Source organism: Nicotiana sylvestris, chromosome 8, assembly GCF_000393655.2.
Source record: "Nicotiana sylvestris chromosome 8, ASM39365v2, whole genome shotgun sequence".
Taxonomy (NCBI): Eukaryota; Viridiplantae; Streptophyta; class Magnoliopsida; order Solanales; family Solanaceae; genus Nicotiana; species Nicotiana sylvestris.
This window is the reverse complement of record NC_091064.1, coordinates 3,639,757-3,664,443: the sequence shown is the minus strand read 5'-3', so window position 1 is coordinate 3,664,443 and position 24,687 is coordinate 3,639,757. Positions and strand designations below refer to the sequence as shown.

At 34.3% G+C, this 24,687-nt stretch overlaps 3 protein-coding genes across 5 annotated transcripts; 1 reads left to right on the top strand and 2 right to left on the bottom strand.

Annotated features, from left to right (window-relative positions):
* The first annotated feature begins 1,621 nt into the window (after window positions 1–1,621).
* LOC104211111 (uncharacterized) lies at window positions 1,622–5,780 on the top strand. The gene is made up of 5 exons (XM_009760109.2): window positions 1,622–2,078; window positions 3,777–3,995; window positions 4,194–4,219; window positions 4,305–4,576; window positions 5,293–5,780. The coding sequence occupies exons 1-4, from the start codon at window positions 1,707–1,709 to the stop codon at window positions 4,543–4,545; spliced, it is 858 nt and encodes a 285-aa protein (XP_009758411.1). The 5' UTR covers window positions 1,622–1,706; the 3' UTR covers window positions 4,546–4,576; window positions 5,293–5,780.
* Window positions 5,781–6,719: 939 nt separating this feature from the next.
* On the bottom strand, window positions 6,720–20,495 carry LOC104211114 (uncharacterized). 2 transcript variants are annotated; one of them, XM_070153336.1, is made up of 10 exons: window positions 20,298–20,495; window positions 15,958–16,043; window positions 15,821–15,866; window positions 15,508–15,715; window positions 15,321–15,365; window positions 14,016–14,097; window positions 13,863–13,914; window positions 13,313–13,456; window positions 13,113–13,232; window positions 6,720–8,031 (listed from the first exon to the last, which is right to left on the bottom strand). In XM_070153336.1, exons 1-10 carry the CDS (start codon window positions 20,349–20,351, stop codon window positions 7,039–7,041), a joined length of 1,830 nt encoding a protein of 609 aa, XP_070009437.1. In that variant the 5' UTR covers window positions 20,352–20,495; the 3' UTR covers window positions 6,720–7,038. The 2 variants fall into 2 exon arrangements, with proteins under 2 accessions (XP_070009437.1, XP_070009438.1); XM_070153337.1 differs by having other exon boundaries at window positions 6,720–8,028.
* A 1,053-nt stretch (window positions 20,496–21,548) lies between these two features.
* Window positions 21,549–24,185, bottom strand: LOC104211109 (transcription elongation factor 1 homolog). 2 transcript variants are annotated; one of them, XM_009760107.2, is made up of 5 exons: window positions 24,132–24,185; window positions 23,023–23,206; window positions 22,249–22,319; window positions 21,958–21,979; window positions 21,549–21,852 (listed from the first exon to the last, which is right to left on the bottom strand). In XM_009760107.2, exons 2-5 carry the CDS (start codon window positions 23,133–23,135, stop codon window positions 21,792–21,794), a joined length of 267 nt encoding a protein of 88 aa, XP_009758409.1. In that variant the 5' UTR covers window positions 23,136–23,206; window positions 24,132–24,185; the 3' UTR covers window positions 21,549–21,791. The 2 variants fall into 2 exon arrangements, with proteins under 2 accessions (XP_009758409.1, XP_009758410.1); XM_009760108.2 differs by having other exon boundaries at window positions 23,023–23,181; window positions 24,132–24,179.
* Between the last annotated feature and the right edge of the window lie 502 nt (window positions 24,186–24,687).

Below are 24,687 nucleotides of genomic sequence, written 5' to 3'. Positions count from 1 at the left end.
TATTTGGAATATTTGGACTAACCGAAATAAAAAAAATATTGACAACTCCTCTCACAAATTCTCCCTTTTTAGCTCTATTAAGTTGGCCACTGAATATAAACGTCTCGCTCAAAAGGAAATATTGAGTGCCCACACCCATGCAATTAATGTTGCGTGGCACAAACCTCACAACGGTTTTCTTAAGCTAAACATTGATGGTGCCTTTCGTGAAAAAGAAAATTTGGCAGGATTAGGAGGAACCATTAGAGACAGCAGCGACCATTGGATATTGGGTTTCCAGCACCAATATCCAGCATCTTCGGCACTCCAATCAGAGTTAGAACTTAGAAGCACTCAAGGAGGGTCTAAATTTTGCCGTGAGAAAAAGGCTTACTCATTTAGTTATAGAAATTGACTCAACAAAGGTAATTAAAGCACTACATCAGGAATATAAATCTCACTACAGGACTGTTTCTTCTTGGGGTGGTTAATGCACCAACCGAAGGATCCAACAATCCAGCATAACTTTAGAGATGGAAATCAAGTAGCGCACAAGCTGGCAAAGGAAGCTCTCAAGAATCCAAAGTACCATGTTCTGCTAGATAGGCCACCCCTTATGTTATAAATAAGCTTGATGCAGATAGGGATGGTTATGTTTATCTTATTAAGTCTTTACCAACTAATGTTTGTTGTAATCTTGCCAACTTAGGCAGTGTTAGTGTTCTTAAGTCGACTAGTTTTTGTGGTGATGTAACAAACATTATTTCGTAGTTATAATATATTCCCTGTTTTGTCAAAAAAATTAACTTTTGGTATAATGATAAACGTTTAATTCTTATAATCTTAAGCAAGGAAATATGTTTTCAGGTAGTACATTTTTTCCACTATCATATTATATAGTTGAACACCTTATGACAAATTAATACAGTAGTTACTAGCTACTATTTTAAAATTAATGGTAAAAATTACCATTATTTGCACCAAAAACCAGTTTATCATGGATGAGGTGAGAATACATACTCCATGTATTTCAATATATATGATATTGTTTGACTAGGTATAAAATTTAAGAAAGAAATAAATACTTTTGAAATTTGTGATTTGAAACATGTCGGAGGTATTTATGTGAGTATAAATCATCTTAAATAAAAGGTAAAATGAGAAGTTTGAAGTAGCTCCCTCCATTTTCTTTTTACTTGTCCATTTTACATTTTGTACTCCTTTTTAAAAAGTAATTAAGTATTTATTTTACCAAATTATCCTTATTAATGGTACTTTAAAAACTAAGTGGACTAGTAGTATCCCAATTAATTTGGAAAATAGTTACTTAATGATAAGCTTAAATTAAAAAAAATCATCAATTCTCTCTTAATTTACTAAAATAAAGAAATAAAAAAATCTATTATTTCCTTAATTTACTAAAAGGAAAACAAAAGAATAAATTATTTTTTAAATATAAAAATATTTTGTACTTTTTCGGACAGGCTGAAAATCAAATAATATTACATAAAACAAAATTCTAAATTCAACCATGAAAGATATTTCCTTACCAGAAATCCTGATATTATTATTCAATCCAAGATTCTTGAATATATATATATATATATATATATATATATATATATATATATATTTTTTTTTTTTTTTTTTTTTTTTTTGTGTGTGTGTGTGTTCAAAACCATAACTCTTATCCTCTTCACCATTAACACAGCTCTAAAATTCTTGAAATGTTGCAGACACAATCCTTCATCTCATCCAACTACTTCTTCCCTCTCTCTTTCCCTCCTAACCCCATCACTTCAATTCACAATTTTCCCCACAAACCCAATGCCACGCGCCGTTCAGTCTCAGCCACTAAATCCCACGCGCCGCCGTCACAGTCATGGCTTGCTGAGGCCCCTGATGAAACCGTTACCGTTACAACTGACGCGCCACCGGAGGAGGGACCCATTGAGCTTCCATCTTCAATAACGGATATATTTGCTACTTCTGATGACCCTTCTCCTCTTCAAACTGCCACCAGTCTTCTCCTCACCGGTGCTATTTCCGTTTTCCTCTTTCGCTCCCTCCGCCGCCGCGCTAAACGTGCTAAAGAACTGGTAAAGCTCACGTCTTTACCCTCGCCATTGCGTGAATTTTGCATATTTTCACTAACTAAAAAAATATATTTGTGTGACCGTATTTGACTAGACACGGAGTTGAAAGAAATAAAAAAAATTGAAACTTGTAGTTTAGAACATGCTGTAGATATTTGTATGGGTCTATAGTCATGTTGTTTGGTTAATGTAGAGTCCACACTACCTAATTATTTTCCATAGCTCCGGACCTTATTTGTTGGTTATTGTTATTGCATGTCATCTATTTTATGGTTTTTAGTATGTTGTCATTATTTCTATGGTTATGTTGACGATACTTATGAATTGTCTTTTCTTGTTTTATTTCCATCTTCCTGAGCCGAGGGTCTATCGGAAACAGCCTCTCTCTGTCCTATCGGGGTAGGGGTAAGGTCTGCATACACACTACCCTCCCCAGAACCTACTTTATGGGATTTTACTGGGTCGTCGTCGTTGTTGTTGTTCTATAGTCATGTTGCTAAAAGGTAAAATAAAAAGTTTATAGTTAAATTTGTCAGAGTACTAAATATAAAAAAGTATATTCTTTTTGAGATGGACTAAAAACTAAACTGTCACATGAAATGGGAAGAAAGAGTAATATTTATGTGTTTGGTGCTGGATAAAGATATTACAAGTCCCATATTTTATTGTTAAAAATATTCAAAATGTTTTACAAATTAACAAAACTTATTGAATTCTCAAGAAGTAATAGTATCATATAAAATGGAGCAGCACAAGGTTATTAGTCAATGAATTGATTGTACATGTAGTGGCGTAGCCAGAAATCTCGCCAAGAGTGTTCAAACTTTAAAGAAGCCAATACTTTTTTTTTCGATGAATGGGTGCACAATTTTTTTTTAAATCAAACTAAGCTACATTTAGCTTAACAATAAAAACACTTGTAATCAAAACTAACATAAAAAAGATAAGAACAGAAATTTACTGATAAAAGCAAGCATAAAACCAAAGGAAAGAGTGAGTCGAGATGATTTGTAGTATGTAGAGAGCTTTTGTTGAAGAAATTTTTGCAAAGCTTGACTTTTAAATTATAAAATTTATTTAAGAAACAACGTTTAATTTTAAAACTACTTTTAAGATTAGTCTTTTGTTTTACACAAAATTTAAATTTTAAGAGTTGTTTATTAGAAAAAAATTCAGTTTAAAAAGGGGTGAGATAGACCACATACGGTGGTATCCATTTAGTTTGGCAAACAAAATGGGAAAATATATATATATATTTAGATAGAGATTTGAACTCGTGAATACCCTAGACTACTCGAGTGCCTCACTCAACTATATTAAGGGTGTTCAAAAAGTAATATTTTAACTATTTGAAGTAATATGTGATCTTTCGGCGAAGGGTGTTCGCGTGACCACCCTTGCCATAGTGCAGCTACGCCACTGTACATGCTTTCATCTTCATGTTTTTCCTCTGTTTATTTTTAATTTCATTGATATGATTGTGGAAGTATGAGTAATTATGTCACTCCTTAGCTTCAGTTCTTGTTCAGTTGATTGGATATGCTTAAGTATTTGACATGATAACATGTAATATGAGAAGGATGCATAATCTACTTGTAGGACTTTAATCCCAGTTATGACTTAAGGTATTAGGTGAGAATATATGTTTGTTTTGTGAAGCTTTAATGTAGTAATATGGGGCTTTCTTTTTGGTGATATTAGAAACTTAGGTCAACAGGGGCAAAGAAAACATTGAAGGAGGAGGCAATGGAGAGTTTGAAAGCTATGACGCCAACACCAGTTGACGCCAAAGCTCCACCTTCACCTGTTCAAGCACTGTTGGGAGGTTTAACAGCGGGTGTTATTGCACTTCTCCTTTACAAGTTCACTACCACCATTGAAGCTTCTCTCAATCGGCAGGCGCTTTCAGATAGTTTCTCGGTTTGCCTCTCATTTGCCTTTTGAGTTTGCTGTTTCTTTGCTCCCATTTTACCATTGTTACCCCCACTATGCATAGTAAGTTGAGTAAAGATTCAGACAACTCATTCAGAATAGGAAAAAAGGGGAGCGGCAGAAAATCTATACCGTATTTCTATTGGTTACCGTTTGATACTCATTCTTTTGTTGTGTTTGCAACAGGTTCGCCAGATTACAATAACGATTAGGTAGTTTCTAATATCTTTCCTTTATACTAATGCATGCATTACTGGTGAAAGATTATAAAACCTTCTTATTTGCAACTGTTTGCAGAACTATTATTAATGGAATATGCTACCTCGCAACATTTGTCTTTGCCATCAACTCTGTCGGTTTGTTCCTTTATTCGGGTCAACTTGCCTTGAACTCTATCATGGGAGATTCTGCTAGTGAAGAAACTAATAATAAAGGTGAAGCACAATTGAGTTCGAAGGATCCAACATCAGCACGTCCTGTAGATAGCACTGAAGCGAACAGAGACGACGGCAATAAAACATCTGAGGATACAAAATAGTGCAAGAATATGATTTAGAAATGAAGACCAGGTTTAGTACACCACTTTTCCATTATTTTGCAATTTGTACATTACGATTCCATTAATTTTTGCAATTTCCAGTTAGAAAAAAACATAATAATAGGATGAGACAAATTTCTGTGAGTAGATTTGACTATTAGTTTGTGGACATATTACAAAAGTAGAATTACTTGATGCTTTTTCTTGCTGCATGGCAGGAGAAAATAGGAAAACAACATTCTTTTCTTTTATCATCAGAACTAATCGCTTTCGTATATATACCTCCAACGGGGACCAACCATTTTGTGGGAGTTGTGAGCTCTGGGTTACAGTAGGGTTGCTTGATGGAGTAAGAAAATTGACCTGATGTTTTGAAGTTAAGGCAAACAGGCACGTGATTTGAGGCTGAAACGTAAAATTACTGGCCTTGTTGAGGGATTTCTTGTTCAATTTATATGCTTTCCTTCTGTAACACTAAATGATACTATGGGCCCCTAAGGTTTAAACATGCTGCCACCACAGAAACAATAGCCATTGCCAAGATATTCCTACTTGCAGTGGAATACATGCTCCTGTGCGTGCAGGGGCGGCAAATCTGTTCAAAATATAGGCGGCCTTTTTCTTGAAGTACGACGTAAATAAATTGGATTATATGCAATTGTAGTGTCAAAAGTTTCTGATCTCCTATCCAGAGCACATATATAAGGCAGAAATGTCATTCTGATGGACAAAAATTCCTTCTTGCAGCCAGACAGAACAGAAGCAGATACTAGCCAGTTTATGTGCAAGATTCCTGTAGTTGCACAAGGCAGTTCGGATCAGGCTATATAAAGGCCAGCAGTGCAAATCCGGAGGTGTTGGATTGGTTAAGGCCAGAAGACCATATATGTTCGTTCATCTGTCTTCTTTTTGGCGAAGTCAAATGATTTAACGACTACATCCGTCCTCAACCAGTTCATGAAGTATAGTGCGATATGTAAATGCCAAACAGAAGTTGTAGGAGCCACTTGAAAATATTTGTTTCCAAGAAATAGGATCATTAAACAGCAGATAGTGAAGTTGGTGATGATCTTGTATGTTGTACACTTTGTATATTCTTCTAGTTGTGATACTGAAATTCTCTTGTTGCTTTACCATAGTCTAGGGCAGTGGTTACCATTGGACTGTTCTGATTTGGTTCCCTTGTCTCTGAATGTAGTCTGCAGCTTGAATAAAAGTTATCACCTCTTGAATAATTTCCTTCAACTAGTGTTGGAGTTATGTGAAAGCCAAGGCATTTGATTTTGTGTCCAAGGAATGTAGTACTGCAACTAGGGTTAAGCATAATTTGGTAAATACCGAATTATCGTATCGAAATCGAAAATTTTGCTATTTAGTATGGTATTTGGTTTAAGTTTTTAAAAAAATTGGGATATTAGGTATGGTATTCGGTATTTAAAAATAAAATACCGAAATATCGACATTGTACCGAAATATATATTAAATTACACAATACATATATTATTGATTCTAGCATAAATATTAAAGTTCTTAATTTTACTTCCCGTTATTTTTGTAGTTTTCTTTAACCTTTACCACCTTTTTTTACCACTATACTTGTCTTTCCCCCTTTTTTCGGGTTCCTACTAGCCTTTCTCCCGTCTAGGTTTAGCATTTGGGTTTCCATCTTTTTCTCATTATATTATAATATTTTTGTTTGCATATTTGTGAGTACCTTACTTAAGAATATTATATTCTATGGCTTTATGCAATTTAATATTTGAGCCTACCGAAGATGTCAGACCGAATAAACCAAAAACGAACGGAGAAAAGCTGAACCATAACGAATTTAATTAGGTATGGTATTGGTATAGTATTTTAAGAAACCGAATACCGAACCAAAATGACTAAGTAGTGTTCTGTACCAACTGACGAACACCCCTAACTACAACCATAATCAATGAAGTAGAAAAAATTACTATTTGGACCAAAGATCCATAGCAGCAAAGTATAGCCTCCTCTCACTACCTTATTGTTGTTGATCACTGACAAAACTCCTCGGTCCTTGGCTTCAACCTGCAGATTTTTCAGTAAGACGTTGGTATTCTACATTACATTTTGATTACCAAAAACATGTTCCGGTAAAGAGTCTATCGAATAACTTTTTAAGTCAAGAAATTTACAATTAAGAATAATGGCAGTAAAGGAACAAAGGCATATTAAAACTCATGTAGCAAGAAGAATACAGTAGTATCGGCTGATGATGATACAAAAGATAAGAATCAGAGTTCAGGTTACAAGGCAGATCTATATTTTTTACAAGTCTAATTACTGACTGGAGCTACTAGTAAAAGTCCCTTGTGCTATTCGTGCTTTCAACAACATAAGGGAAGGAGGAATCCACAAGAATAAGTTTCTATCCAGCCTCTCTAGGGCTTCTTTTTGCCTAGGCATCCTAACTTAGTAATATGCCTACACTGACAATGTTTATAACTTTTGGCGACAATGATTTGCTTATACAGATGCATCGTCATGATCCATGGAAGTGGTGGTGGCTCCAGCATCAACATGCTCCTCTTCCTTGGGTTGCTCCTCTGGTGCTTCGGCTAGCTTTGATGTTGAATCAGCTTGAGGCTTAAGAGTTGTTTCAGCAGGAGGCTGCTCTGGTTCTTCATCTGGCTTCGACATTGAAGCAGCCGGAGGCTTAAGAGTTGTTTCAGCAGGAGGCTGCTCTGGTTCTTCATCTGGCTTCGACGTTGAAGCAGCTGGAGGCTTAAGAGGTGTTTCAGCAGGAGACTTCTCTGGTTCTTCATCTGGCTTCGACGTTGAAGCAGCCGGAGGCTTAAGAGGTGTTTCAACAGGAGACTTCTCTGGTGCTTCATCTGGCTTCGACGTTGAAGGAGCCAGAGGCTTAAGAGTAGTTTCTGCAGGAGGCTGCTCTGGTGCTTCATCTGGCTTCGTTGTTGAAGCAGCCGCAGGCTTAAGAGTTGTTTCAGTAGGAGGCTCCTCTGGTGCTTCATCTGACTTCGATGTTGAAGCAGCCGGAGGCTTAAGAGTTGTTTCAGCAGGAGACTTTTCTGCTGTTTCAGCTGGTGCTTCGTTCATTCTTTCTGCCAGCGGCATCTCTCTTTTTTCTTCCCGAGGCACCTCAGTTGTTCCTGCTACAGGCTTCTCTTTCATTTCTTCCATACGCTGGGGTGTTGTTTCTGCCAAAGTATTTCCTATTAGAGAATCAGTACTGGATTTCTGCAGCTGCATAGGAGCAACATTGGGTACTGCATTGGTGGTGTCCTCCGGTGCAGGCTGCTTTTGTGTTGGTTCTGCTGGCTTTATCCTTGATTCAGTTTGTGCTTTCTGTGTTGTTTCAGATGGAGGGTAGACCTTTGTAGTGTTGCCCCTTGTGATGTCGTTACCTATTTTCTGCTGCTTCAGAGATTCAGCATTAAGTTGCTGCAACCTATAGTCAGTTTCAGGCCGACGACAAACCTTTCTCAGAGGAACAATCTCCTGGATAGGAAAAGACTAAGTCAATTAGATGTCTCAAATTCTATAAAACTACTAACACCCATGGATGAAAACTAGATGTCTCAAATATAAATGACCAACATTAAAGGTACATAGTGTGCCCCACTGCGCAGCACAAGGTCTATAAAAAACCGACTTACATGCGACAAGCATCAGATATTACACCTAAACATTGTGAAGTCTCTTTTTAACTTCAAATTTAACATGGTCCTCTAAGTAGAAGGATCAGATATATTCCAAAATAACCAGGAATAGATAACAATGCAAAAACTTTCAGCTGCAGCAACTGTCGATAGTTGATACCACCATGTCTGAAAATGGCTCCCTGACTATTCAAAAACCACTTTGCTGCATTAGAATATAGTTGGCCTAAAAGTCATTATTCTATTTCTTCTAATGGATGGGCTATACAGCCACACCCCAGTCCTCTCCCCCTCCCTCCCTTTGCCTAGTTCCAAGTTTATCTTTGTTCTCCCTCATAAACTAGGCTTAGCGTAGGATAAAAACTATTAGAACGTCCCGTACAACACTTATGTTCAGTCTACTTGTAGCACCACATAATATCTGATCCATCATAATCACTGGTCTTTTCCTTAATCCGTTCCTGGTATTTTATTTCCTCAATATTTTATTTGATCAATTTCGTTCCGTCTGTCTGACACTGAACCGATATTCCAGCTGACGTCTCTCAGAGGCAAGTGTTACTAACCATGCAAAGAAACAAGAGGTGATCTCTCTTCAGTTGCTGATTTCAGCCAAAGGACAACTGTAGAAACTAACATATCATAACAGATCAATACAAGGCTAAAAACAGGAGGCTTGGCATCCGTTGGGCAAGCCCTAAGAAATTCAGGAATATATTAGAGTGCTGGGAACCTGCATGTCCAGAAGCATCCTTAAAGAAGATTTGGAAAGATATTCCTCTTAGCATAGCTTGGACGATATGGAAAGAAAGAAATAATAGGTGTTTTGAAGGCAAGAAGGAGCAGCTGCAATATGTGAAATACAATTGTTTACATTATTTGTACTATTGGAAAGATGGAAATGTTGTTATGAATTTTCATGAAATGCTGGACATGCTAGACCGCTTAGGACTTTAATGTTTTTAAGCCAGCAGTATCTCTGTATTTTTACAGTATCAGCTTGATACTGTTTTTAATAAAATCTTCACCTTATCAAAAAAAAAAAGGCTAAAACAGGAGGCATGATAAAAAGATAGGAATAATAACCAATCTGTAAACAGCAGTTGTCAAATTTAAAAGGAAGATGCAGTTTTTAACGAGCGATCTGACTATTTGTGCGTATTTGCTGCTAAGCTGTTTCTTCCTTATGAACAATTGTTTTTTTGTTAGTAACAAGCAACAAACAATTTTACCAGTAAAGAAGCACAAAGTAGTCAGAAATCTGAAATAAAATCAGGAAAGCTTATGCCAGAATCTATATATTATTAAAAGGAGAGGAAAAAACCCTCTCCTTAAGCCAAGTGTCATCATCAGAATATGCCACATGGTACTTTAGGACAAGCCTCCAAAAAAATAGGAGCTATAAAATTATTTGAAAAATAACTGCTTCACAATTAATAGAGTTAGTTAATATTCATTTTCTGGATAGAATTTGTTAATTTTGAATCTATGTTTTTTATAATGATCTAGAAAGATGAATATTTTCCTTAAAACATGGAAGATATGCATCTGAATATAGTTATTCCAACTTTTACGTACGTATTAGGATATTTCGTTGTTTTTTATTTTTGAAAATTTGTGACTTCATTGCAAACCGAAAAAAAAAAAGATTTATTTTGGTAAGAAAGTATCATGAAGAACTTCTCCGATTTCTTTTTCTTTTTTTTTTTTCCCCTTTTTTCCAAGGACTCTTCTCCTCTAATCTTTTAAAAATTTAACCAAGTAATGGTCTTCAATATTTTTGTTAAATTCTTTTTATTTTTCACGTTCAAATTAGACAGTGTGTATATGCTACGTTTTACCTGTGTCTAATTTGGAACATGGGAAGCAATCATAAAATACTAGCGGAGCCAGAATTTTTATGAAAGGTCAAAATTTTAAAAAATTAATACAGAAAGAAGTTAAGGGGTTCAATGCATAGTCTCTATATCTATAGTTATATATTTTATATATTATTAAAAGGAAACAAAAGACATGTAGTAGTTTTAGGGCAAAATCAGTTAGGTAAATTAATAATTAGTTATTTAATTATTTTTAAACTCAAATTCAAAATCAGTTGTTTGGTTATGAGTGCTCCGAAATGTTAATTTGCACCATTTTCTCTCCAGTTAAGGTTATAGTTATCCCAACTTTTGAAATGTTTAAAATTCAATAACATACGTTTTTACCTCCTTATTTTCAGGAAAAAAGCAGGCTACATTAGTTGCACATTATACTTCCTTAACTGTTTTTAAAAGAAATTGAAAAGTCATGCCTCCCCCATACATGTTTTCTTAATTAATAATAATAATAATAATAATAATAATAATAATAATAATAATAATTACACCCTATTCTTTTTATAAAATTATTTAAAATAAATTCTTGCCGTTTTTTGGCTAAATTATATAAAGATTCTTTATAGAATAATATTAATTCAAGCTTATCAAGTGTCCTAATAAAAAAGTTCTAAATTTGTTTTGAAATATGCAAAATCTGAACTTAACTTTAACCGTGCAGCCGTAATCTAAGGCACATTTAGGACTCTTTTTTTGAGAAATTATCAATTTTTTATATTAACTTTTAAACTAATTTTCTTAATAAACAAACGTAGTTGAACTACTTCTTTATAGAGAAAAAAATGCAGATTGTTTACATTAATTTTGTAAACTTAAAAACAACTTTTAATTATACCTTTGAATTTAAAGCGGTTACAATTTCTCAGATTTATCCTAAACCCCATCCCTTACAATTTTTCTCTCTTCTTTTCAATCTATTTTCTTTTTTTTCCCAGTAACCTTATGGTTTTTTTCTCCTTCTCTTTTGCTTTCTTATTCTCAGAATCTCAGTAATGGTCGCAGCCTCGAGGAAATGACTTGATAAGATTCAAGATACATGTGAAGGTGAAAGATAATATTGGTGATACCATTTTTTATTTATTTATGAAGAAGCTAAAAGTTTATTCGATTGCGAAAAGTTTAGTGGATCACAGTGAATCATTATCAAGTGATGTTCTTCTACAACTTACATTATTGTGCAATCGTATAATATTTATTCAAGAACTATATGATCACGATAATATACTTTTTTTTAACTTTCTAATAAATGTGGAACCGTAACGGCTAATGATTGTAAGGAGGCAGATGAAATTGTTGTAGCAAAAGTGTGTTTTCATAAACATATATATTTTTTTGATGTTGTAATTTATATTTTTACTTTTCAACAATTTAATTTTAAGTTTTTTTTTAATTTGCAGGAAGATGACGCATCAATTAATGCTAATGGGGCTTTTAATTCTCCTTCTATTACTAAATATTATTTAATGAACATTTGTTGAAAATATTTTTGGTTGAGTATTTTTTATTATTATTTTGTATTGAAAAAGTTATGATTAAAAATTTTTATTTTTATGTCTGTGTTGCAATTTTACGAACTTAGAGTCTCATCATGTATTGATTATGAGGTTAATAATGAAGCCACAACAATTAAGGTATGACTTAGTTAACTTTAAGCTTCTTAAATTGTTTAATATTCTGGGTATTACTTTTATGTGTTATCCTGTTAGTTTTTTTTTTTTTTCTGTGTTAATATTTTTATTAATCCATTTGATTTATTAATTTTAGAAATCTCTAGATAATTTAGTCGTGTCATTCAATGAAGATGTGTATGAGCATACAAATGTGTTTAGAGGCTAAAATGAGAAATAATATATCAACTACTTTGTAAGATCATGAGCCATCTCAAGTTTATTATTGGGAAGTTAGAAGCAAAAGTTTATTTTCATGTTGCATATGATTTTAATATAATATTTTAAAATATCGATATAATTTATAAAATAATAGTAAATCAAATCTTTGCTTATTAGTTATAAAAAGCTCAAGCAATTAAGTAAAATCCTGCTAAAAGATTATTAAATTATTACCTTTAGATGCCATCAATATTCTTAGGTCTATCTCAAGTTTGGATTGATTTTCATTATTTATATCGGTTGATATAATGTTTATTTTATAAATTTAAAGAATGAAGCAGTTTTGAGTAACAAAATAAAAGTATAAAAATAATTTAGGTTTAAGCAATATAAAATATCAATTTATATTATATTAATAGAGGAATGATAGGCAAGGACATAAGTGAACAACTGAAAAATAATCGTATGATAAGGTACTTAAAACTGCAAACACAAAATATATGCAACAAGAAAAAAAAGTATACGAATAAAAAATTATAGTGTGTGTGTATATATATATATATATATATATATATATATATATATATATATATATTTGAATTTGCTATGAGAAAATCTTTGAATTATGATTCAACAAAACATACTTTACGGATAAGGTTATCTAACTGAAATCTTAATAGATGTTAAATGATAACAAATATAATTTAAATTCATGTGTACATAATATCAATAACTAAAACTAAAATTAAATATATCATATTGGAAACAAAATATAAGTAGTTCCAAATCATTATTTATTATAAGTAAAATACTAAATAAAAAAATTAACGAAAAGTATTATAGTAAAAAAATGCATATAAGAGGATGACAGGGATTATGTGAGGAATTTATGATTTCGAATAATGTGTAAAACAAATAAAGTAAATAATTATATAATGTTAAAGTTATGGTTAACAAATTTAGACAATGAACAAAGCTTATATATTGATTTTTTTTATTAGTATTAACTAATATAACCATTCGAGGTGCTAAATATGTTAGCATTCTCTCATGTAAGCTTACAATATTATTTTAGAATATGCTAAATCTTAAAATTATTTAATAAACCTGTATATTCATGATTATATTTGTCAATTATCCGCGCATTGCGCGGGTATGTATACTAGTATAGAGATAAAAGCAGAAAATTACAGAAAAAAGGATTAATTGAATACCTCAGACTGATCATGATCATAACGAACCAGAAACCGACAACGGCAACCTCTCACATCATGTCTGCGTCTTTGAGCATCAAGGACATGCGCATCAAAGTACAGAGCCTGCTCTTTGCCTTCCTGAAAATTATAAGAGCATTAGCTAAATGATGACAGTTTGGTAAGTTTAGCTTTAGCATTTGACCCATAATAAAATGCACCTGGAAGCAAAGAATCAGATCACCAGGGAGAACTGCAACACATTCTGACGATTCGCATGGAAGGGATCGCTGTCTTACGTGCTTACATACATTTACCCACTCATCCTCCTCTGCTCCAAACCCCGCAAATCGAACCAGGACTTCCTGAAATTAGAAGTTTATCACCATTAAGAGGGAAAAAAAGGATAAGGTAAAACAGACTGGAAGAAGAAGATATGCACAAGGTAAATGAAACAACTTCATGGAGATAGCCTCTAGTTTTGGAGCATGTTCCAGACAAAGACATAGTTTGCATTATGATCCTCAACATCAGACAAAAAGGCCACGCATGTTACAGAGGGGCTGGAAAACGTAACTAGAAAAGCACCCTCATGTATTTCCTGATTTCTGAAAAATAAGAGGGCTAAACTTGGCTCAACAATCAATAGCAAACTCCATTGGGTAAAAAGAAAGAGCGGAAAGATAATTCTATGCATAATATACAAATTTAACCACCCGGCTAACAATAATATCTTTCATGGAACATAAGATAGGTATCTCTGAGAATTACCGGATCAGCAGTTTCCACAGATCTATGTGATAGGAAGCTTGCTACATCATACCTAAGGAAGGATAATATCATTAAGAGCGGATCTAATGAAGATGGAAATGAAGCAAATGATAAAGCCAAGCATAAATGTATAGAATGACTTAAAAGACAAACCATGCACCATCTCTTGCAGATTTAGCTTCAAACTCCATTTGAATGTTATCTGAAGCACTCCTGCCCACATTTTGTGCTGCCACTAAAAAATAAGTAGAAAATATGTAGAGTTAGGTTATGACTTGAAAGAAATATAATTAGAGGAAAAAGTAGTTCTTTTCAAGAGAGAAACAGGGGGAAAAGAGCAAAAGGAACCTGCAGACTTTTGCAGTATTATTTTTTATTACAGTACTTGAAATTTAGCCACATTTCTTATTCACCATTTTATCAACAAGGGTAGTGATTCAGCCACTATTTTCCTAAATATCATTGTTGAAGTATTTTCCTAGAGATGGACAGATTTCCAAAAAAATGTATAATCTAGTGAAACCACAAACAAAACTCCTATTTGATGAGATATGCCATATTCATTCCAAAACAGCCAAATCTAATCACACATCTTCTGAAGATCAAAATCAATGGACTCTATGTTTCCAAGAGTCAATCTGCTCTCATTAAACAACAGAGGAACCTCGTATTCGTGGATCTAGCTACTTGTTCTAATTAATTATCACCATTTTTTGTACTCCGAAATTATAGAGAGTATTCAGCTTCTTAACAATATGACGGCGGTTCAGTGGGTATCCTCCTCCAGTTAACATTTCATTGCAAGTTCTCATGAATTCACTTTAATAAAATCCAGCTCAGGATCAAAATCACATCATCTTTTTCAGCAGTTCAATAATTCTGCCGGCCTACGGAATTCAATTCTGAAAGCACCATATTCTCAGCTAGCCTGGATCAACAACAACCTACCCAGTGTATTCCCACAAGTGGGGTAGTATGTACGCAGACCTTACCGCTATCTTATCAATTCAAGATAAGGTGGATACCAAGAAGCTTAAGAAACAGCTTAAACACCATAATGCCTTTACCATACTTTTAGCACATTACACTATCAAAAGTATCAAATGTGCACACTGCACATACGAGAAGGCCACAGAACAGGGTAACTAGACATATAGCAATCAGACATTTATCACATGGCAAAATATAGATTAGTAGAATGATATAATCTTCTTTTTTTTGGTTTTGTGTGTGCGATAAGGTAATATATAATTGATATTGTGGGATTAAAAAACCCCGTACAAGTAGTATATAAAAAAGTAGAGAACCTACACAACAGTAGAATGAGGTAATATGCAACTAGCAATAAATGATAATCGTGATAGACAAACATAAGTTGGTAAACCCATTGCAAGGATCACTAAGAAGACTCTTTGCAAAAGAACAAGAAACCATAAGAATATTGCTTAACAGTTCTACCTGATGGAGCAGGTAGAGGTTGAGGCGCTTGGGGCATTGATTTCACTGTAAGTAACAAAAGTCAGACAAGTTAAGGTCTTAAGGAAGAACAGTGAAAACCAAATATATAAGACTCTTGTTAATCATAAATAAAGCAAAGAGAAATTTGCGACTGTTTTGAAACACGGTAGTAAATTTCAAATTCTACCTTGAGGAGAAGATATGGGTTGAGAAGCTTGGGGCATAATCCTTACTGCAGCTGGATCACTCTGAGGCACAGGTGACGCACTCAATTTTGCAGGAGTTCTTACCATAGCTGAATCACTTTGAGGCACTGACGGGGTACTAAATTTACCAGGAACCTTAGCTGTTTTTGCTCTAATAGCATATCGTCTATTCTGGAACCAGTTCCAAACCTATGACAATACTTTCATAATTTCAGGTAAAAAATAAATAGTGAATGGTTATGAAAACATTTTACATTCAATCATCAGAGGTTTAAAAAAGGAAAAGCCTCTTACTTGTTTCATTTGAACCATAATTTTTCCAGATCTCTCCGCTGAAGAACTAAATAGAAGTAGGTACATTACCATCCAACCTTCATGAGCATATAAAATCAAAGGAACAACTCGAAATATATGGCTCATTAACAACCTACCTAAACTTCTCAGCAAGAGCTACGAGAACTTCACGAGCTGGCATTGTAGCATTATGTGCTTGCAATATAGCTTCCATCTCAGCGACCTGCAATGTTTGACCAATTACTAAGGCTTTAAACACGATTCTATATCTCGCTGTGAAGTTACCAGATGCAACTACTGTACAAGTACAATTAAGCTGTCAGGCACATGCTATATTGCTCAGACTCGGGTGGGGTATACGAGGCAGGTGCGGATCTAGAGGTCAGACTCGCCATCATATAAACTTTAGGATTCGGGGGTATGGATCTGAGTGCGGATACGGATGCTGGGGTACGGACAATGAATGTATATATAAAGTATATATTTTGACTAGTTAAAGTTATTGAATTAAAACTAATAAAATATTATTCTTTATAAACACCTAATAATGTATTCATAAGATATCTCGCGTAATAGAAAAGCATTCTCACACTTCATATAACTATACTTTGACTCTATATATATATATATATAAACCCAAATATCAAACCATATTTCTCGGTCATAGAATGTAGTCAAAGTACCAAAAGTAAGTTGACCAAATCCGGAATAGATCCAACACCCACACTCATGTCATGTTGACATGGGTGCCACAGGGATTTTGAAGAGTCCGTCTGTCGGCACAACATAGGTCGCATGTGTGGAGAAATGTTTTGGTATAACAGTTGAAAAAGGGAAGGATGTATGATAAGTGGGAAAGCTTCTATGGCGTACATTTCTCCGCGGTTACTTCAAAATTAACAAAAGCAACTCATGAATTGATGAAAAACATCTCATGTTGACAAGTGAAATCTTTCATCGAATGGAACTATTTAAATGAGTTAATACCCTAAAATCCCCCTAAGTATCATGTTTTTGTCAGTTTCATGCTTAAACTATTCGGTGTCTCCAAAACCCCTCGAACTATATTGCCCTTCATGCTAAAAACCCCTCGTTTCATTCTTAGTAGTGCATCTAGTACACGCTCCTAATTATCTAAAACATATGCCATGTAATACTACACGTGGCTATTTAACCATGCCTAGAACCCCATAAACTACCACTCTTTTGTCAGTTACCTACTTCTTTTTTTTTATTTGCACCAGGTGTCCGAGTTTCTAAGAGCCCCGACTAATCCCGGGGGTGCACAGGCCCTCGGCAAGGAGTTTCTCGCAAGTGCACCACGGTTAATTCAGGTTTTACCCAGTCCGATCGCCCTCAGAAATTGTTTGCACCCAGTGGGTTTCGAACTTGAGACCTTGAAAGGGAGCAAACCCCAAGGCTCAAGTTACCTACTTAAACTATCTAGTGCCTCAAAACCCCCCTGAACTATATTCCCCTAAGTATATTAAAACCCCATGTTGAATTCTTAGAGGTGCGTCTGTCTAACTATATTAACTTATAGTTTGTACTGATTCTTTATATAGTTTACTTATGATGTATTACTCTCGGATGACTGATTAATTCTAGGACTTTTTGCCAAAATAGTATCTAATGTAATGGGTTAATTTTAGGTTTAACTGTGGTTGTGCTTTATACTAGACCCAATTGAATAACTCCTTATTACATTCACTTTGCAGCACAATAAAAACTAAATAAAGGCATATAGTATTGCATTTATGAAAAATCATCTTATATTATATAAACAAGATTACACATAGTAACATTTCGCAAATAACAAACTAATCGGCCAACAAATATATTCTCTAATTCCAAATTACACAAATAAGGTTTAAGAGAAACAACTTTATTCTCTACAACAAGGTGTTGGTTTAATAAGAAGATTTAAATTGGTGTTCTTTCAACAATATGTGTAAGAAGAAGACTAAAAAAGAACAAATAAATAAATTATTTCAGAGGAAACAAGAGAGGGAGAATTTTTTCCATAGGGAACCCATATGGTAAACCGAAGAATAAAGGTGAAAAAAATGAAGAAGCGGGTGAAAAATAAAAAAGAAAGGTGAAAATATAAAAAAGAAAGATGAAAAATAAGGAAGAATGGTGAAAAATGAGAAGTAAGGTGGATATAAAGGAAATAAAAACAAAATTGAAAAAGGGTTAGGCTAATTAGCCATTACTTTTTATCAGGTGGGCCATTTTGATGGCTTTTTTCAGCTGCCACACGCTCCCAAGCGATTGTGTACACACGTTATACCAGGTAAGCAACGAGGGAGTTTAAATATGAAGGGCAATATAGTTCAAGGGGGTTTTTGGGACACCGAATAGTTTAAGTAGGAAACTGACAAAAACGTGATAGTTAGGGTATTAACTTAACTTAAATAGCAAAGAATTACGCACTTTTTTGAAAGGATATGTATTAGTGTAAAGATAGGCAAGCAACTAGGGGCATAAATAAGCATCTGGACTTTCCCGCAGCTTTATTTCTAGACAACTCCATATTCCATATGCTTATTGGACGATTACCTCCATTTCTCCAGTATAAACACTTCATCAGGAGAAAGTATGAGTAAGACCTCCTTTCAGTAAGTAATGTCATCTATCTTACTCATGATGTTATTATTCCATAATTCATATCTCAATTTGCACAAGTTTTCAACCTAGTGCTTCGCTTGTAAGGAATATGCAATACTAAGAAATCATGAAAACTTTTGGAAACACCAAATAGTTGTAGGAGTTGATATTCTCAAATTTACTTTAAAGACAGTTCTAACTGAGAAGGAATAGAGAATAAAGTACAGGATCAAGTCAAGCTTCAAGCAAGAGGAAAGCTCTAATGTAATTTCGAGCACTGGACATTCTGAAGTAGAATTAGGTAGGTTAGATTTCTTCTATTGGTTGCATCCACCAGCTGTTGTGTTTTGTTTATGAGCAGATTTTGGAATTTAATGAATAAAACTTTACTCATGATTGTTACTCACTCTATTCCAATTTATGAGGCATACTTTTCTGTTTAGGTTGTCCCAAAAAGAACGACGCATTTCTACACTTAGAAAAAATTTAAATTTAAAATTCTCATTGTACTTTTAGTGAGATGATTTATAGTCACACAAACGTTTATGGATTGTTTTAGACCACAAGCTTCAAAAGTCTGTCTTTCTTACTTAAACTACGTGTATAGTAAAACAAGGCCACAAAAAATGAGATGGCGGGATTAGTAATCATGGAGCTTAGTTTAATTTGGTTGCTCTCCGCATACACTACCCTCCCTAGACTCCACTTGTAGGTATGTTGTTGTTGCTCCGCGCACCTTAGTACCTTCACTTTAGTGAGGAAACGATAGAGAAGGCCGAAGGCCGAGGGCAAGACCAGAACATTCCTGACACCTAATGGACATGAATTGTCAGGCTCCAGCTCAACCCCCTTCCCAGCGCAACCCTACATTTTCTACATATTCTAATGATTTGACTGCAATATCTTCATGAGAATCCTTGATCCTTAGATTGAATGATGCTCATGCTGAAATTTAAGTTAAGGGCTTGCTTTCTTCCCTCTTCTGTGAAACCTTACTACGTTATCAATGTCAGACACAACACTCTTTTTCTCATGACTCTCTTCAAAGTCTAAAGTGCAGCATCATATGACCACACACATATGCAGGTGGCAGTCGGACTGGCAACATATAGAGGCATCTTTAGCACACAGTTTCATACTTAGTGATTAATTTATTGTCTTAACAAATATTTCCTAGTCTTTTAAATATTTTTAAAGACATTTTAAACCCCTTACAGGGACTCATACTTAATGCAGATACACTACTTCAGGAAAATTCCGAAAATAACTCAACAAAAGCATGTCCTAGAGGTCAATGAAGTAGAGGAGAACCATGAGGTCTCAAGTTCAAATTTCTTCCCATCTACCTAAGTCTTGGACAGGATTACCCGATGCATGTGTTGATGGGAGGTAGTAACATCATCACCGTAACCCAACCAACATGCTTCGGCCTATCAGTATCACACTTAGCGTGTTCTTACGTCACTCCCTACTTTTATGTTCTTTTGTGACTAATTTTACGTGTATTACCTAATTTTAATATTTTTCATTAATTTTTATGCGTTTTTATATTTTTTTTATGTTACTTTTTTAATAGGTAGCGAGTGGAGTGCGCACAAGCTGACCCAGACACCACAATGACCACATCATCAAAACTCAACACAGCATGAAGTAGTAAAATAGTCTCAATACAGTAAAAGAGAAACAATTAATGTGAGATTCACAAGTCTGCAACTACAAATTGCATAATGAAAGACAAATACGAAACAGGCAAAGAACAATCAGGAGAAAAATCTATAAATAAACGCTACATAAAACATAAAAGCAGTATAATGAACAAATTGAAGCTCACAAAATATGTAATATAGAGAAAACAATTGGTATTAACCTCAGTGGCGTTGAAACGGAAAGTAGGACCTCCGTTACTCGGCGGTCTTCCCATCTGTTAACGGCGTTAATGGAAAACAAAGCAATAGAAACTCTCAGAAAGCAATTGAAGCCTACCGCCGGCGGGAGGAAACGACGGGTAGTATTTGAGAAACGATTAAACGGCCGTGAGAGGGAAAGAGAAGAAATTGGGATTGGATTTGTTTTCACGTTAATATAAGTATTTTCTTTTTCCTTTTTCCTTTTATTTTCTTTTTTCCACGTTACTTTTTCCTTTTATCTTTGTTTTTCTTGATAAATCAATTTATTCTGTTTTTATTCCTTTTAGAATTTAAATAGTACTAGAAACTTATTTTGTAATTTTATTTTCTATTACAATTAAAATCTCAAAGCTAGGTAAATACTCGAGTAAAAACTTACTCATATTGGAGTTGGGTACGACTAAATTTTTATCAAATATCACCAGTCCGCTACGAATTACTCCCTCACTTCCTTTTATGTGTCGATTTGCACCAAGTTTGAGAAGTAAAAAAGACTTTAAAATCTTTATGATCTTAATCTAAAAGAGTGTGTAACATAATAAAAATAAACTCTGAATCTTGTGATTTTAAACTTGCTATATCAGAAACAAACAAAAAATAAGAATGTTGTATTAAAATCCTAATAAATATAAAAATTGGTATTCTTTTCTAAATAGGCTTAAAAAAAAAAGACATAATATAATTTAGAATTGAAGGAATGTCTTTTTCTTCGTGGAACAAATCGTATTAAATGAATATATTGGCTTTGAAAAATACAGATTTAACAGTAGAAACTATCAAGTTGACCATATTATAATTGGTGTTTCAAAATTACCTTAATTAATTATGATTTCACTTTTGGTATTGATTCTTTTTTTCTAGTAAAATAAGAATGAATTATTTTTAAACCGTAGGAATATGAACATCAAATGTAGTGAGAAATCTGACAGTTGAGACCAATTGTTGACTATGTTGTAAGCTCGTGAACGCGGCCCTCTATTGAATAATTCACCTCTCTTTATCTTTTTTTAAGTAAGGTTGTTGTTATGTGACCAGGAGGTCATGGGTTTGAACCATGAAAACAGTCTCTTGCAAAAATGTAAAGTAAGGTTGCATACGATATGCCCTTGTGGTCCGGCCCTTCCCCAAACCCTGCGCATAGCGAGAGCTTAGTGCACCGGACTGCCCTTTTAAGTAATGAAAATGAAGTGAAAAAATACGCTACAGCAAGATGATGATTTGACACATTCACATTCACATTCACAACAAATTTCAATGCTTTTCAGTTCACAAGTCCAAAAAAGTTTCTGCAAAGTTTCCATTAATATAAGGTACTACTACTTCATAACATATTTTACAAATTCCAGGAGGAACAACTAACTACATTTAGCCTCGAGGTAGCTTTCATCATAAGGTGGCTCCTATTTGGATGTGAGATAAGCTTGTTTTTGGAATCCTCCCCTTGAAATGGCTATCTAGTCTCCATAATCTTCGAGGTTATTGACACGTTCACATTCATCTATCCATTCGCTATATCTGCACCATAGAATTCAGACTAGTTAGTTGATAATAATGGAGAAAAATGTTTTAAAAATAGTCGACAATTTAGAACATAGCAGAATGATGTTTCAACATACTTACATGTCTATAGGCTCAGTCAAAGCTGCAGAAAAGAAAAAAGAAGAAAATAACAATTGTCAGGTGAAAAAATGCAAGAGAAGCAGAGTTGAGAGCCATTGAACACCACAATTTCACAAGAGATCACACATCCTCTAAAATTATCCTAATTCACTAAAAAATATTCACAGGACCGTACACTGCTCCGTAAGTGTACTGATTACCACTTCCAGCAAAAAACTCTACCTAATTTGATTTGATCCACCAGTGCCCCAAAAGCATTTTAGAAAGCCAAAAGCACTATATCAAACTTACCTGTCACAGTGGTACTAAAGCTTTCCTGGCAAATCCTGCATATGGCCTCACCAATCAAGTTCTTCATATCACTGAAACAAATCACAGTACTACATCATAAGAACTAGGCAAAACTACTGCAACAGGTGCAAACAGAAACGATTACAAGATACGCAACACAAACAGTAAAACAACAACGACAGTCGACAGCAGTAAAATAACAATGACCGCAGTAATGAGTAATGGTGCGGTGAAGTGAAGAAGATTGATATGTGACAATTGGCATAAAAAGAATAGCTCCAAGCAAGTTTAACTACGACAAGAAGTACTAGAAGCTCACTATATCTTATACTGACACATAAATCTTGGAAACACAACACCATTCAAAGCTCTCCACCATCATCACCCAACTGAGCCAGGAAACAGGAAACAGAGATCTTCTTTCTCAGGACAAATATTTTCAGCCTATCAACTCTCATTGTAACCTCATTGTCCCTCCTTATCCAGATGTTAAGTTTCTAATTTCAGAAATCCTACACTCAAGTTTTTAGGTTAAACTACATGCAGGATGGTGTGAGGTACTTTCAATAAATTCCATCTGAATGGTATAGTTACCCTCCATTTGTTTTTACCTGTAAAATTAACATATCTAGTCTACGATTAAGGGACAGAAGATGGCAGCAAAGAGCTTTAGCGTCGAGTAGTACAATTATAAGGCTTCAAAATGGATAGTGACCAGACATACAGCATCAAAGCAACATGTCTAAGATTAAAAATTGATGAAGGAGCACTCACATGCGACATTCTACACTGCTTCCATGATTGCAAAAAGGACAACTGAAGACACTGTCAAGTTTGTCCATTCTCTTCTTTGGTGCTGGCTTTGCTCTTGACTTCCTCTTGCCCATTTTTCAACCAAATATCACCCGACAATAGTGTATATATTTAATGATCCTAGATCAGAAGATACCAAAGTTGACTGCAAGATATGGCAGACCATGAAATACAAACAGATGAAAAAGTAAATTCAAAAATTTAATGACAACAGGATACAACATTGACAAGGCACATAGAACCAACAAAATTGGGACTTTCACCACTAAGTGCAATTAACAGTAAACAGAAACAATTATGCGAGAAGACATAATTGAAAATGTTATAGTTAAGTGAAATATGTGAAGTAAAAGGTTGTCAATCTGATCAATTCAAAATTGTCTAAATTTCTAATTCAAATGTGAAAATGCAGTTCAAGTTTCTAATTCAGATCTAGTGGCTATTTTGTATGCTAACTTCCAATTTTGAATCCTAATTACTAGCATATTCTTCTATATATTACATTATATCCTTCTTCTGCTTAACACCTCCTCAGTAGGTAATGGCTCATAATCCTAAATTCTTCCATATGTAAAAGTTTCAACAAAATTTCTTTCTTTACCTCATCTTCTTCTACACGAATATGTTGAGTTTGAGAGGTTTAAACTCAAATTTTTATAGTTCAATTGCTTGCTTGATATTCTTCTCTATCTCTACTTCCTTGTTTGTTTCCTAATATATCAAAAATGCCATATTTCTGGGGAAAAAAACTGAAACCAACACCCTTATTAGTGCTAAATTAACAAAATTGAGTTTGCCGACTCTTAAAAAACATATATCAAACAAGGGAGAAATTGAACGACAACAGGTACAGGTAATTGAATTAATAGAAGAATTCAAATACTAAAAACCAAAGAATCAGTTCATCGTAGCCCGATAGAACAATTAAAAGACCCTAAAAACGATCGAACAAGAAAATATATACTCAGGAAAAATTACACAACAAAAACCAAAACCTAGAGCAATCCAAAACCCTAGATAAAGAAGAATGGAAAAGAGAGAGAACAGAACGATAAAGGTGTGAACAATACCTGCAAAATCGTAATTGCGCTTCGTTCACAGTTTTTCCAGAGTAAAAGAGTGGGAAATTTTTGTGGTGCAGGGTATTTATAGGCAGCGGAAAGAAGAAGATTCTAGTAATTAGGCCAATTTTTTCAGAAAGCCCATTATATGAACATGGGCTAAACTTGTAGTCTGATATCCATATAAAAGTTAAAGCCCAAATATGAAATTTCTATTTTTAGCCACTCCCAAAAATAATTGCAGATAAATTAGGGGCATTTGCATTTATACCCGCTTAGGTCATATTTTAACTTGTGTCTGCTTTGCAAAAAAAATTGCAAACGTACTCACTTTTTCGCGTAATTTCAGCATACGCGTCTGAAGTAGCAAAGGCAATCACGCAAAACTTCAGCATTCTACTAGACGGGCCTGAAGTAGCAAGTGTACTGAACCAAGTGTATGTGCTGAAGTTTTTATTTGTATTGTTGAACTTAAGCATAGTAGCTGAAGTTGTGTTCTCTATTTGCTGAAGTTTTTGTTAGTAATTGCTGAACTTAAGCATATTAGCTGAAGTTTTGTTCTCTA

Excerpts from the sequence above, each read along its gene's own strand:
- LOC104211111 (XM_009760109.2), top strand. The coding sequence starts at position 1,707 with ATGTTGCAGACACAATCCTTCATCTCATCCAACTACTTCTTCCCTCTC. Across the intron at positions 3,996-4,193 it reads CGCTTTCAGATAGTTTCTCG|GTTCGCCAGATTACAATAAC; the intron begins GTTTGCCTCTCA and ends TGTTTGCAACAG. Across the intron at positions 4,220-4,304 it reads CAGATTACAATAACGATTAG|AACTATTATTAATGGAATAT; the intron begins GTAGTTTCTAAT and ends AACTGTTTGCAG.
- LOC104211114 (XM_070153336.1), bottom strand. The coding sequence starts at position 20,351 with ATGGGAAGACCGCCGAGTAACGGAGGTCCTACTTTCCGTTTCAACGCC. Across the intron at positions 13,915-14,015 it reads TCTGCAAGAGATGGTGCATG|GTATGATGTAGCAAGCTTCC; the intron begins GTTTGTCTTTTA and ends ATCCTTCCTTAG. Across the intron at positions 13,233-13,312 it reads ATCTGATTCTTTGCTTCCAG|GAAGGCAAAGAGCAGGCTCT; the intron begins GTGCATTTTATT and ends TATAATTTTCAG.
- LOC104211109 (XM_009760107.2), bottom strand. The coding sequence starts at position 23,135 with ATGGGCAAGAGGAAGTCAAGAGCAAAGCCAGCACCAAAGAAGAGAATG. Across the intron at positions 22,320-23,022 it reads AGCAGTGTAGAATGTCGCAT|TGATATGAAGAACTTGATTG; the intron begins GTGAGTGCTCCT and ends GATTTGTTTCAG. Across the intron at positions 21,980-22,248 it reads CTTTAGTACCACTGTGACAG|CTTTGACTGAGCCTATAGAC; the intron begins GTAAGTTTGATA and ends TCTTTTCTGCAG.